This window comes from Phascolarctos cinereus, unplaced genomic scaffold (genome assembly GCF_003287225.1).
Source record: "Phascolarctos cinereus isolate Bilbo 61053 unplaced genomic scaffold, phaCin_HiC Scaffold_726;HRSCAF=1367, whole genome shotgun sequence".
Classification (NCBI taxonomy): Eukaryota; Metazoa; Chordata; class Mammalia; order Diprotodontia; family Phascolarctidae; genus Phascolarctos; species Phascolarctos cinereus.
In genome coordinates, this window is record NW_027556098.1 from 41,980,145 (window position 1) to 41,994,646 (window position 14,502).

Sequence of the window (14,502 nt, forward strand, 5' to 3'; positions counted from 1 at the left end):
AGATAGATAGATAGATAGATAGATAGATGTGTGTATACACACAAAGACATGTATATATATGTATATATACACACATATATATACAAACACACACACAAATACATACTCATATACATGTATATATATATATATATATATATATATATATATGTGTGTGTGTGTGTGTTTCAGTGCACCGCTTTGACTATGTAGACAATAACTGAATAACTAAGTGGAACAGCTAACATATTGTATGAGAGAATCAGAAAAATCCCCACAGACTAGAATAATGAGTCAAATCTAATAGGATGAGATTTAATAGGGATAAATGTAAACTCTCTAACCAGTACAGGATGGGGGAGGTATGTCTAGATGAGTTTATATGAAAAATGTCTTGGCACTTAAATGTATGATAAGCTCAATTTAATTCAACAGTATGACAAGACAGCCAAAAATACCCACAAAAAAATTCAGTCTTAGTCTAAATTAAGATCTGAATAGTGTCAAGAGGGAGGAGGTAATTCTGCTGCACCGTTCCCTAGTCAGATCATTTCTGTACTGTTTTGTTCAGTTCTGGGCACTATATTTTAAGAACGACATTGTCAGGTTGGATATCATGTTGTATGAAGATCAGTTGAAAGAATTAGGGAAATACTAGCTTTGAAAAGAGAAGGGAGAAGAGTAGATATATAAATTATGGCCTCTCGCTGTAACAATTGCAGTGAGAGCTCTCTGAGTTCAAAGTATTAAAAAATAGAGTTAATTACCCATTTGAGTTCCATCTGTCAACAGTAGATGCCTTTCAAATGAGTGATTATATGGTAACCCTACATCCATGTCATGGAGAGAAAAAGGAAATGTACAAGGGGAAGGGAATAAGCATTTATATAGTACCTATTATGTGCCAGCACTTTATAAATATTATCTCAGTTGATTCTTACCACAGCCATAACATGTAGGTGCTTTTATTATCCTCATTTTAAAGATGAGGAAACTGAGGCAAATAGGTTATGTGATTTGCCCAGGGTCATATAACTAGTAAGTGTCTCAAGCTGGATTTGAGCTCGTATCTTTCTAGACATGAAGGTCTAGCCCTCTATCCATTATACTATCTCCCTGGAATGGGGACTGACTGTTCTTTTGGCCCCCTAAATGCAGAACTTAGAGCAATGGGTAGAACTGCAGAGAAGCAGTGCTAGTTACAGTATAAGAAAAAACTTACATTTTTTTTTAAAAAAAGGGAAAAGAATATTTAAAATTAGTAGTGGGTTCTCTCTCGCTTGAGATTTTCAAAGGCAGTGAGTGGATCAGCTATTGTTGGGGCTATTGTAAGTGAGATTCTTAGGTAGGAATTTTTGCAAATGGCCTCAGAAGTCTCTTCCAAATCTGAGATATAGAAACATTAATGTATGAACCCTGGGCAACTCACTTAACTTCTCCATGTTGTAGGTGATTCTCTAAGACTACAAGTTACAGAGAAGATGCTGAGCTGCATTGGTAGGAGTTTTTTCATCTGGGAGTTCCTTATCCCAATGAAATCTCAGTCCAGTCCCTGTCCCTATAATTTTGTTGAGGGACTGGGCAATTTTTAAGGGAAGTCTACATAAGCAGCCCCAATGTGAAAGATTAATAGCTTTTAATGTTATCTTAGATTACTTAAATACAAATATCACTTCAGATACTCTGTGGGTCAGTACCCACTGTAGCTCACAAGGCCTCTAAACTAAATAATAGTAATAGGACCTGAACTAAGGTGCTGGCCATATGTGTAAAGAGAAGGAGATAGATCTAAGAGGTGTTTTGGAGGTAGAAATGACTAGATTTAGGCAACTTATTAGATATGTGGTATGAGGAACATTAAGCAGTCAGGGATGCTGCCAAGGTTATGAACCTGAGTGACAGGAAGAATAGTGGCACCCTTTGCAGAAATAGGGAAGTTCAGAAGAGAGATGAGTTTTAGGGAGAATAATGAGTTTGGTTTTGGACATGTTCAGCTTGAGATGCCTCTCACATATCCAGTTTGAAATGTACCATTGGCAAATTAGAGATGTACAACTGGAACTCAGAAAAGAGAATGGGGCTGGATGTAAAGATCTGGTAGTCATCTGCATAGAGTTGATAGTTAAACACATAGATATTGATGAAGTCATCAAGTGATAGAAGGTTCAGAAGATAGGCTTGAATATATACCCATGGTTAGGGGACAGGATATGGATTGTGCCATTTAAAAAGGTTCAAGACATGATTTCTGGGCAATTTAATCATTTTATTAAATGCCAGCATTTTAATAAAAGGATGGTCATTTGGCCATCTTCCTCTTGGACCAAAGACAGTCATGGTGGGAGACTCACAGCTTATATGTCCTTTTCGGAAGACAAGTGTTCTGAGGATGGCAATCAACTCTGATTGGTTAACAGTTAATGAGAGAATAAATATTATAGTGAGGGACTGGAACTGAACTTTGATTATGTCATTTATTCCCCTGCCTTGGGCAATCTATTAAAAGAATTTATCCCTACCCAAACTTGAGTGGAACACAATGGCTACCCCACCTAGGTGGGGTCTGGAAAGAGAAGAAGATTAACCCAACCTTCAGAGACAAAGGTCTTAAAATGAGGATAAAAGAAAAAGGGAGAAAGCTGAACCTTCCCAAATCATTGGCTATTAATAATCATTTTTCTCATTATGATGAACCAGTGAAGAAGACTGAGGAGCAGTCTGACAAGGAGAAGGAGAACCAATAGAGAGGTATCATAAAAAAACATATAGTATCCCATAAAAGAGGACAGCAAACAATGTCAACTTCTGCAGAGATGTCAAGAAGGATGAATATTTAGAAAAGGCTATCATATTTAGTTAATATTATTGGCATCCTTAGAGCAATTTCATTTTTATTGATGAATTGGAAGCCTTAAGCCCGCAAAGGCTTGAGAAGTGAGTGAGAAGAGAAGAAAAGGAGGTATTAATTATGAACAGCTTTTTTCTACGAGTTTTTGCAATGAAAATGGGGAGATATGTAGTACTGTAGCTTGAGAGGGATATTAGGGTTTAGTGACAATTTTTTTGTTGGTTTTTTTTTATAATTAGGGTGAGATTTGCATATACTCATAGGCATCAAGGAAAGAAACTGTAAATAGGGAGTTTGAAGATTAGAAAGGGGGAGAAAGGGATAACTGTGGGTCAGTATGCTAGAGAATATAAGGGTATGAGATCAAAGGTACATGTAGAGAAGTTGGCCTTCCTGAGAGGAAGAATCACTTCTTCGTCAGAGACTGGAGTAAAGAAGGAAAGGATGAAACATAATGTCAAGGGATTTTGAGAAAGAGAGAATGGGAAAGGGGGAAGGGAAATGGTCTCTATTTCCTCAGTAAAGTATAAGATAAGGTCCTCAGTGAAGGGAAAGGGGAGAATGGTAGTATGGGAAGATTGGGGAGAGTAGAATAGCTTTGGAACAGCCTCTGGGGAGCTGGGGATATAAAATCAATTAAAGAGGAGAAAAAGGATAGTAAGTAAGAGAAGTAGAATTCAAATACAGTTCCTCTGACTCCAAAACCAGCTTTATGTCCAGGGCATCAATGGCTCTGGGTCGTCTAGAAAGAGTAAAATTATACTTAGTGCATTCTTCCTGTTAAGGCAAAGAAATTTGTAATTTATGTCACATATATTTCCATTGAAATAGCTGTAATTTTCAAGTTCTTTTGCTTAATGGTTTAAGTTTTAGTTATTAAAAAATTAATGTCATGTTTTATCAAAATAATTGCTTTTGTTAAATAAAAATAACTGAAACATATAAGCTTCTTTTAGCTAAATAAAACACTTTAAACTTATTTTGTTGGGGAGGTGATGGTCATAATAATATGACAAAAAATTTCCAAATAATTAATCTGCCAGATTGGAAGTACTTTACTTCTTAATGACTTCACCAGTATCTTCTGCACTTAATTTGTAAAATAAAAAAATTATTTGATTTTCAAATATGGTTTATTTTTTAATCAGCTTTTAAATATGTAACATTCTCCCAACTTGGGTACTTTCCCAATTTGACACTTGCATCTAAAGTTTGAAACCCTAGAAAATGGCTGCTATTTCAAGTTTGGTAACTAAGTGGAGCTCTGCTCTCACTACTCTAGCTCATGAACCTCTGTACTTCTCATTAACTATCAGTCATTGGTCACAACTAGCTCCCAGCAAAGGCATTTACAAAACACCCCTTCCCACCTACCCCCCCCAAAAAAGAAACAAACAAAACACCCTATGGTGCACTCTCCTGCAAATAAAGTATCTGTGGGAAGATAAATCTGTGGAAAAAAGAAACTTAAAGTACAGCTGATAAGGAGACACATATGTAAAATAGTTGCCAAGACAATTCACAGCTTTGGAAATGCAGGGCCTGAAAGTTGTCTTCTTCATGCAATTCTCTCTGGGCCCCAATGTTCAATGGTCAGGTCTAGCTCTGTTGAGTAAGCAGCTTTACTCTTTTTCCTGCTGCCAGGGCTCATGCTCTTTGAAGCTGCTTCCTCCCTTTCTATCTGTGTCACTCTGGGATGTGTGACTCTTTTCTCTGCTACATGCAGGTAACCCACTGTGGATGAGGAGGAAGGGGAAGAAACTCCCTTCAGGCAGACAAGAACAATTCCCTCTCAAAAACTTCAGTCCTTCCTCCACTTTTCTAGATCAAACTGACAAACCTCAATTCCAGGGTTACTTTTTTATATAGACTAAAGGACATGCCAGTTCTGTGGTGTCTCTTTCTTTCATCCAGAGTATAAGATCATATAACTGTTTCAAATTGATTAAGGAATTTCTTCACACATTGTCATAATGGCATAGGAAAACTCCTTAATACCTTCTTTACAAATTTATGTGGCTTCTAAAAGTAAAACTTATATATATAGCTCTGAGTTCCTAATGAAGTTAAGGTTATATCAAACATATCAAAATAATATAATCAATTGAATATTCCTAACTAGAATAAAATATGTTACATTATCCAACTTAAATAAAATCTACCTTACATAAGACCAATTTCTTTATGTGTATGTGTGTGTGTTTAATTTTTGTCATTTAAATTCAAATCATTAGAAATCTAATACACTGTCCCTAAATTCATTTATTCCCATTAGATAGGAGGTATACTAATTTTAAAGGCAGAAACTTTTAAAGTTTCTTTACATTCATTACCTTCTTTGAGCATCACAATAACTTTAAATGACTTACACAGCTCAGAACTATCAGAGATAGGATTCAAATCTAGGTCTTGCCTGATTCCAAGTTCAGTGCTCTTTTGATTATATCACAATGCCTCCAGTTCATCAAAATGTGGAGCTATCCATTAACTATGTTATTACTAGAAATATTTAACATTTTAATGATTTCTTTTGGCTTCCCATACTTCACAGACTAAGAGTAGGTAAAATAAACTTTCGTTTCATGCATGTGTAAGGAAGGGTAAGTTCAAAATCATTTTAGGCTTTGGCTAGTCAGAAATATTCAATTGATTATATTATTCTGATTTGTTACAACCTTAATTAACTTTGTTGAGAATTCAGAGCTAGATTTGTGTTTTATTTTTAGAAGATACATTATAAATTTGTGAAGAAGGTGTTAAGGAGTTTTCCTACACCACCATAACAATGTGTAAAGAAACTCCTTTGAGAGAATTATAGTCTTGTAGCTGTATTTATATATGAAAAAACCAGAAATATGGCTAGACTGGTTGTAGAGGAAGGGAATTTGTTCCCTGAGCTTATTAAGTATTTATTAAGCACTTAACTATGCCTGGTCCTGGGCTATGCGAAGACAAAAGCAAAAGAGTCCCTGCCAACAAGGAGCTTACATTCTACTGGAGGAAACAACATGTATACATATAGTATATATGACATATATAGGCCAAATACAAGTAACCTTAGAGTAGGTTCTTGGGAGAGCCAGGAAAGAAATCCCTCAATAAATCGTGCTTGAGCTGAGTGTCAAAGGAAAACAGGAATTCCAGGACACAGGTGAAGATAGAGAATTTTAAGCATGGGGGAAAGTCAGTGCAAAGACATGGAAATGGGAAAGGAAGCATCATGTATGAACAGGCCTGATTGGCTAGACCATAGAAATAAGGGAAGGGAAAAGCAAGATAGGAAGGGGGAAGATTGTAAAGAGCTCTAAGTGCCAAACAGAAGAGTTTATATCTGATCCTAGAAGTAATAGGGAGGCACTGGGATTTACTGAGTAGAAGAATGTCATGTTTAAACATGTGTTTTGGGAAAATCGTTTTGACAGCTGTGTGGAAGGTAGATTGAGATGATGTGAAATGAAACAGGAAGACCAATGCAAGATTCCAGGCAATAAGTGATGAGGTCCTAAGCTAGGATGGTGGTTATGTGAGTGGAGAGAAGGGAACAAATAATAGAGATGTGAAAGTAGAACTAATAAGACTTGGCAATGGATTTGGATATGTGAGATGAGTGAATTGGATACATGAGGAAGATACTCAGGTTGTAAAACTGGGTGACTGAAACAATGGTAGTCCCTCTAAAGTAATAGGGAAGTATAAAAAATTGGTGAATATCAGGGGGAAAGATTGTTATTTACATGTTGCTATTTTAAATGCATATGGAATGTACAATGTAAAATGTGCAGTTGATAGTTGGTGTTTTAGTCTCAGGAGAGAGAGACCAGGGTTGAACAAGGTTAGATATGGGAGTCATATACATAGACATGATAATTGAACCCATGACCTCATCAAAGATAACTAAGTGTAGAGGGATAGTGTAGAAAGAAAAGAGAAGACAGAGCCTTGGGATGTAGCCATAGTTGGTAGGTGAGTCATAGACAATGATTCAGAAAACTGAAAAGGAGCCATCATACTGGTGAAGAATAAAAGAGATGTGAGAGCATCTCATGAAAACACAGAAAGGAGAGTATATAGGAAGAATAGGTGGTCAACAGTGTCAAATGCTGCAGAGAGCTCAAAAAAGAAAAGGATAGAGTAAAGGCTATTAGATTTGGCAGTTAAGAGATCATTGGTAACTTTGAAATGAGCAGTTTCAACTGAGTAATGAGATTCAAAGAGATTGTAGAGAAGTTAAAAAGAGATTATGAGGAGAGGAAGTGGAGGTACTAAATGTAGATGGCTTTCTCAAGGAGTTAGCCTGAGAAAGAGAATAGCATGATAGCTAGTGAAAATGGTAGTAATCTAGTGATTTTTTTTTTTAATGTAGAAGGGACACTTGTCTATAGGCCAACAGGGATGGAATTCTTAGGTAGGGATGACTCTATGCCTTTCTCTTCCTCATGCTCATCTACATGAGAGAGTGGAGGGGATTTTTGGAACTGAGAACTAGAAGGCCCTAAAACCTCACCGTTATTGGACAAGTTGATTCTACTATACTAACATACTAATTCTGCTATTGCCTAGCCTCTGGAGATTGAAATTGAGAGTCATAGGGAATTCTCATTATAAGTTAGAATGATGTCACCCAAGGATACCTATGTGATTAGGAAGTTCAAGCCAAAGAAGAGATAAAGACTTTGGTCTTTAACTAGATGGGAGAAACCCTACCTTAGCATTTTGCCCTAAAAATCTTGGTCCCTGGGGCAAAGAATATCCTGCTAGGGAATAGAAAAGCTTTCTAGGCAAGAAGCTGGAAAAGAAAAGAAAGTCCACTTCATAAAAGAAAAAAAACTGAAAATATTTGTTTTTCCCCCTAGGGAGGGTAATGCTGGTCCTATGACTGGGGCAGGAGTGGCTGCTTTCTTTTTTTTTTTTTTTTTGGTGAGGTAGTCAGGGTTAAGTGACTTGCCCATGGTCACACAGCTAGTAAATGCCAAATGTCTGAGGCCAGGTTTGAGCTCAGGTCCTCCTGACTCCAAGGTCTGAGCTCTATCCACTGTGCCACCCCCATGACTACTTTTCTAAAAGAGCCATTTTTTAAAAGCCTCTAGCTTTCAACTAATGAAATATGGCACAGCTTCATCTCATGAGGAAGAAATGAAAAAAAAGCAAGAACTTTAACTAAAATCAAATGCTGGAAGCTATTGCTATTGAGACTTTAACAAAAGGATAAGCTGAGACAAATCTCACACAAGGTAACATTTATTAGCATGCTACCTGTCAATAAATGGATCCATGGCTTGACTCCATTAATGCCAATGACCCAAACCAAGAGGGCAGTTCCCCTTATGTAGGGTTTCAGAGAGTACAGAACAAAAAACGGCAGGGTAGAAGGGCAACATGATTGGTTGCACAGCTGAGGTGCAGGGAACAACATGGTTAGTTGGAAGTTTGGTAACTGGGGCTAGCAATAACCTTTCTTCTCTCAAGAGACTAAGAAGTGCACTTTGTTTAAGCCCAAGTACAAGATAGTGGCCCAGACTTTTGTTTAGCAAACAAGATATCCTTAAAGGATAACTTGGGCATAAAGATACGAGACCCAAACTCCCTTTCGGTTTACACACGTTCTTGTAGGTCGATTAAATTCCTTGAGGCAAGAAAGCTGGGTCTTTAAACTTAACCCCATTAGAGGCCAGCTGAGCTCTGAACTATGAGAAAGAAACAGAGAGAAAGAACCCTAACTTAAGCAGTTACAAGGCAAAACCAATTACTTGGAAATAGAATCAATAAGAAAATTATACAGGATCAATTTTAATCTCAAAGCAGAAAGAAGCTCCTTAGCCATTTTGCCCAGTGAGGCTGTGACTTGCAGTGGTTAGTGGAGACTACACATCTAATGGCACACAGAAACTATACATTCAGCATCCATCTGAGCAAAATATAGCAAAACAGAATTCAAGAAAGTCTCTGCATCTGATGGGGACCAGTAAGGAGGAGGGCCCAGCAAAAACAGCATGACAGTATTTCTAGAAGACATCAATTGCCCTTTAGCATCAGGGGAAGGAGCTGCTCCTCCACTCCATTTTTATGTCCTTGCCAAACGTGTTTCCTATGTGTGTGCCATCCCACACATGCACCCGCACCACATTATAGGCCCTCTACCAATACATCCTGGCTACACATATTCCCTACATGTAGGTCTCACTATGTGTTCTCTATGTGTGTGCCTCTTCACATGTGCTAATAAGATGTCTTCTCTTCTCCTTCTAATGGTGTGTGTATTTGTAGAAGAGTTTACTCCAAGTTTATGGGGAAAGTTTTATTTCTACTTTTTTCTTATAATGCCATTTTATTAATTGCCTTTGCTTCAATCTAATTGTGTTCTCAGGCTAACTATTAAAGGTAAACATATTAATGGGGGCTTATGAGTTATGGTTTTAGTGTATGGGAAATCATGAAGTAGCCTTGAACCTGGGGTAGCTTTATCAGGGAGATCTGCCCAGCAAGTGGGAGTTAGTGGGGTGAGTTTCTCCTAGGCACTGTACATGATATAAATTATCCATTTTCCAAATTTTCTTACCTAACTGCCTTTCTTGTTTTTGTTATTGTTGTTGTTTTTTCCAGATTGCTTCTTCTATGTTCACTTGGTGTGTAGAATTCACATTCATTGTAGTAAGCCTAAACAAAAGGGAGACCAATTTTCTAAATATGTATACCTGGTGAAGCAAAAGCCATTAAGTTGCAATACAAGATAATGTAATCATCTGCAGGTGAAAGTCTACTTTTGACTACAGTTTAAAATAAATATATTGCTTAGTTTGGGGCAAAACCAAATAGAAAGGGCTTTGGAGTTACGTACTCTTTTATATATTCTGTCATTATCTTTCCTTTTTATTAATTAGATAATTAATTGTTGAATATACACTAAAGCCAACCTATAATTATTTCTTTCAGGGCTTGCTGTACTCCTTATAAGGTTCTTCTGATACTATTAGAAATTAAACACCCTTGTACAGTTTAAATGAATTTATATCATATCAGATTTTATTTAATTGCAGATTGGTTATAGTAAGGTTCCAGTGTATGGATCGAAACGATTCAGTGTGACCTGAAACCTTGGAAATCACACCTTGGAAACTGGCAAAAGCTACAATCAGGCTTGATTTATTGTTTTGTCAGTTGTCTATATTTAAGAAAGTGTTAACAATATAGATTAAAAGCATATTGTGTGTAGAATTTTTTTTTGGAGAGTCAGTTATTAAACATTTTAAAGTTGAATTTAGAAATGGTAGAGAACTTATAGGTCATCTTATCTAACCCCATCATTTTGCAGATGAGAAAACTGAGGCCCAGAGAGGCCAGTGACTTTTCCAAAGTCAAAGAGGTAGCAAGTTGAAGATCTAGGATTTAATCTCATATTCAATTATTATAAATCCAGTATACTCCACTCTACCACGTTGCCTCATGTCATGACTAAATATTAGTCACTGACTATTTTTTGCAGCAAGAATAAATAATTAGTATATTCCTTGTGTTCATTTATCCTTTTGTTCTTGAAACTTACTAAGTTATTTTACCTTGACATCATAATCAGTATGTGAATATATTTTTACAACTCCAGAAGTATGTCTGAACTTTTTTGTTTTTACCAAGGAGTTAAGCTCAGCAAACATTTTGATTTATTTCTCTAAATCAGACAGAAGACTTACTTTACTTATATGTTTACCCTTGAAAATAGAACAGTGTTCACATGAACACTTCTAAAAACCTTACATTTTATGAATGATGATAGAACAACAAAAACAAATTTTAATCTTTTTTTCTAAGAAGGTATGATAAAATAGGTTGTTACATGTTGCCCCTTTCCCTCCAAATAGTGTAATTGTTATGGGGGGAAGCAATTGTTTTTAAAAAGGTAAAGATATAGCAAAGCATAGATTTTGTGTTTTGTCTAAAAATGACCAAATATGTTTACTTCTACTAGGTTACTTACTATGGCATTGATTGATGCAACAAAAACAAATGTAGATGACCATTTCCTTCATGCAGTATTGGAAGACAGTAGTAAGCCTGCAGAATTCAATAGAAGTCTAGGCATTGGTGATTTTTCCAGAATCAGTAACAACAGCATTGGAAGTATTGATTATAGCAGAGCTCAAGGTTCAAGCAGAAATTTTAGTTCTCAGTGTGATTATTCAGAAGATTTTATCTCTGAATATTCTGGAACAGCTGGTAACAGCAATTGTTTAAAGCTGTTTGAGACAAAAGTAAAGAAGGAAGAGAAGATAAAGAAAAATGTTTGTAAAGTCTCCCAACATAAAGGTAAGAAGATTAGACTAATAGGCTACATTTAATAAAAATAGACAATATTTCTGACCATTATAGCATATTTAATGCTTTTTTATTTGTTTTTTAATAATAATAAAAGAACAATAATAATAGCTAACTTGTATATAGCACCTACTATGTGCTGGATAGTTACTTTTATTCATTGTTTCATGTTGTAGTTAGGACATATGATATGTAACACTGTATTATAGGGCAGCATTGCCCCTTCTCACCCTGCCACACACACACACACACACACACACACACACACACACACATAAAACACACATATACCAGCTGCCTTTTTTTAGAAGCTAGGGAATAAAATGGTTGGCTATGTAATACAACTGATAGCAGAAAGTCATATTTAATGCTTTCATTTTTTTGTGCTTTGTACTCTATTTTGTGTATTTTTTCATACTTTGGCAGTATTATAGGACAGCATTATTATGTATTTTCCTCAACCCAACCCTCCCCCTCAAACTTTTTAGGAGCTAGGGAATAAAGTGGTTGACCTCTGTTCAGTACTTAAATGATAGCAGAATGTGTTAGAATTAAAAAGTTAAATCCCTAGTCCCATTGTTTTATCCTACTGAATCTATTAGTGAGGTTAGCTCATTTAACAGATGACCTTGTTGCATACTTTTATGATACTCATAATTCACTGGCACCTTTCTTGCCCTTTTAGCTGAAGAGACTGTAAGGCACAGCCTCTCCTGCCTTAATTATCCCACCAACCCCAGGCCAGATTAGGTATTATTATATAAAAACAGAAGAAAAGAAGGCATAGTGCCAGGATGCCCCAAAGTCACATGCAAGTTTTCCCATGAGATAGTTGGAGCTTCTTTTGCTGTTTAGATTTACTCAAGGTAGTTTACAGTCATGGGTCATGTTCCCATTTTGGCCTGTCTCCATAAAGAGTCAAATATTGAACTCTCACCAAAACTTAAATACCCCATTCAAATTATATTAAAGTTTGATAAAGTATACATATTGCTAAAAACCGAATTTTTGAAACTCATGTAACCAAAACCTGTTAGAGGTGCTTTATGGATGAAAAAGGTTGAGAAATAAATACATTCAACTTTATTATCAATTGGGAAATTATCCTTTTGCTACAGAAAACTATCTTTTCTCTCATTATTATTAATGATAATAATAGTGAATGAGTAAAAAAAAACTGTAGTAATAATTTCTGACTTCTTAATGTCTCTACAAATGTCTTACTTTGTTTGGGATTCACCTCCCCTCCAGGGCCACCAGAACTACCCTATCCTCAACCACCATTGGATCTCTATTTCTCTTTTCATTGTGCTGGGAACATATTAGGTTTACTCTTCCTTCCTACTCCTGGAAGGAAGAAAGGAAGAAAAAAAGGAAGGGAGGGAGGAAACCTTCCCTTTCCATTTATACATAGTTGCTGATACCCTGGGACAACTTCACCCCAAAGTCTGCCGCCCTCTGGACAATGATAATGCAACTGAACTTAGACCTTAATGATTGACATACTACCACCCAACCATTCCCTCCCTCATCCCAATTATTTTGAAATCTCAGCTGCAACCTACTCTGACTGTTCTCTTATTCTTCTCAAACTAACTCCCCCAAAATCTCACTCTAAAACTACCCACCTGTTCCAATGTGCTTTCTGGAATGCCTGTTCCATAGGTTAAAAACTAAGTTTCATCTTAAACCATTTCCTTTTCTTTCTTCCTAAATCTTCTTGCACCCACTGGCCCCCTCTTGATGACAAAGCTTCCCTGGTACCCTTTCCAAGCACTGGTTTCACTTTAACTAATGCCCCTTGACTCACAAGTCTTGGTTGAGGAGAGTTAGAATACTCCTTGCTTGCCATTGCCACTTCCAGGCTCTCCCTCTATTACCATCACTCCTGTTTTTAGGTTAATTCAATTTATACTTACCACCAAATCAAGATTCTCATGGTTGTTATCTATCAAACTCCAGGGTATTTTCCTTCCTTCCTTAACAAATTAGAGTGCCTGATTCACTGACTTTCTCTCCTCACCAACTTCTACTTTCATGCTAGAGAATCTCAACATATGTAGTGATACTTCCTTAAATACCCTAACAGTTTTGAATTGCAGTTCCTTGAAATACTCATTTCCCATGACCACCCCTCCTCAGCTGCACACAGAGATGGTTGGTATCCTTGAATTTATCACCCACAAGCATCCCACTTCTAGTCCATGAGCTCTGAAATTCCCTTAACTGATCACAGTCTGTTATTATTCTGTATCTCATTCTGCCTTATATCCCCTAACCTTGTCCTTGGTCCACACTGTGACTTCTAATCCTTCCACCCCTCAGTTTTCCCTTAGGCCATTGTGCTAAGGACATATAAGGTTTCCTCTTCCTTCTTACTCCTCTTAGGAGTGTCTAACACCTCTATATTTCTGTGTCTGTTTCTCCAGAGCACTGTGCTGGCTAGGCTTTTCCCCCTTCACCATCTTGACCCCTTGGTGAACCATTTCAATTCTACCCTGTCTTCTTCTTTTGAGTCCCTTGCCCCCTTATTATCAATCTTGCCCTACTAAGTCTCATCCTTGGATTACTCCCATAGTACTGCCTTTGTTTCTAAATACCTGCTGCTAAATAAAACTGGAGAAAATCATAAAGCCATGTTGACTGCATGATCACTACAAATTTATGTTAGATAATCTCAACTGGACTCTCACTGAAACAAAGCAATTCTTTTTACATTTCCCTTATAGATTCACTATCACATTCATCATTATGGCTTTTCAAAACCTATTCATCCCTCCTTAGACCTCCCATGGCTGCCCCTTCCTTGACCCTCTCAGCTAAGAACCTTGCCTCACATTTCCCTAAAAAAATTGAGGCCATGCTGAGAGTTCCTTCCTCTCCCCTCCTCATTTCATATCATACATATGCCCTTTCCTACTGTCTCCTGTGTGACTCATCTCACATGCAAAGGAGGCTCTTCTTGCCAAGGCAAACCCATATAGATATACAAGTGGTCCTATTCCATTTCATCTTCTCCAGCAGATTGTCCCTTCTATCATTCTTACTCTCTCACTTTATCTTCAAGCTTTCCCTATTTGTTGTCTTACTGTCCTACTGCCCACAAGCATTCTCATATCTTCTCCCTCCTCAAAAAACACTCAGTAGGCCCTTCTCTCCAAATTGCCCAATATCTCTCCTCCCTTTTATGGCTAAACTCCTTGAGAAGACCTTCCACTAGTGGTGCCTCTACTTAATTTCCTTTCACTCTCTAGAGTTTGCATTATTCAACTGAATCTACCTTCTCCAGAGTTACCAATGATCTCTGATTAAACCAAATCTAATTGCCTTTTCTCAGTCCTCAGCCTTCTTGACCTCTCTGCAGCGTT

General features: G+C 37.0%; 1 protein-coding gene across 8 annotated transcripts in view; it reads left to right on the plus strand.

Annotated features, from left to right (window-relative positions):
• LCA5L (lebercilin LCA5 like) overlaps positions 1-14,502 on the plus strand; it is a 58,167-nt gene that overhangs the window by 5,494 nt on the left and 38,171 nt on the right. For 7 of the 8 annotated variants that reach the window (XR_013482845.1, XM_078146485.1, XM_078146486.1 and 4 more), the window contains exons 3-4: positions 9,428-9,450; positions 10,788-11,125. Coding sequence is in view for 7 of the 8 variants with exons in the window: in XM_078146485.1 (XP_078002611.1) it covers positions 9,440-9,450; positions 10,788-11,125 (349 nt within the window). In the remaining variant the exon portion in view is untranslated. Of the gene's footprint in view, positions 1-9,427; positions 9,574-10,787; positions 11,126-14,502 lie in introns of all 8 variants that reach the window. The other variant, XM_020973846.2, reaches the window with a different exon arrangement.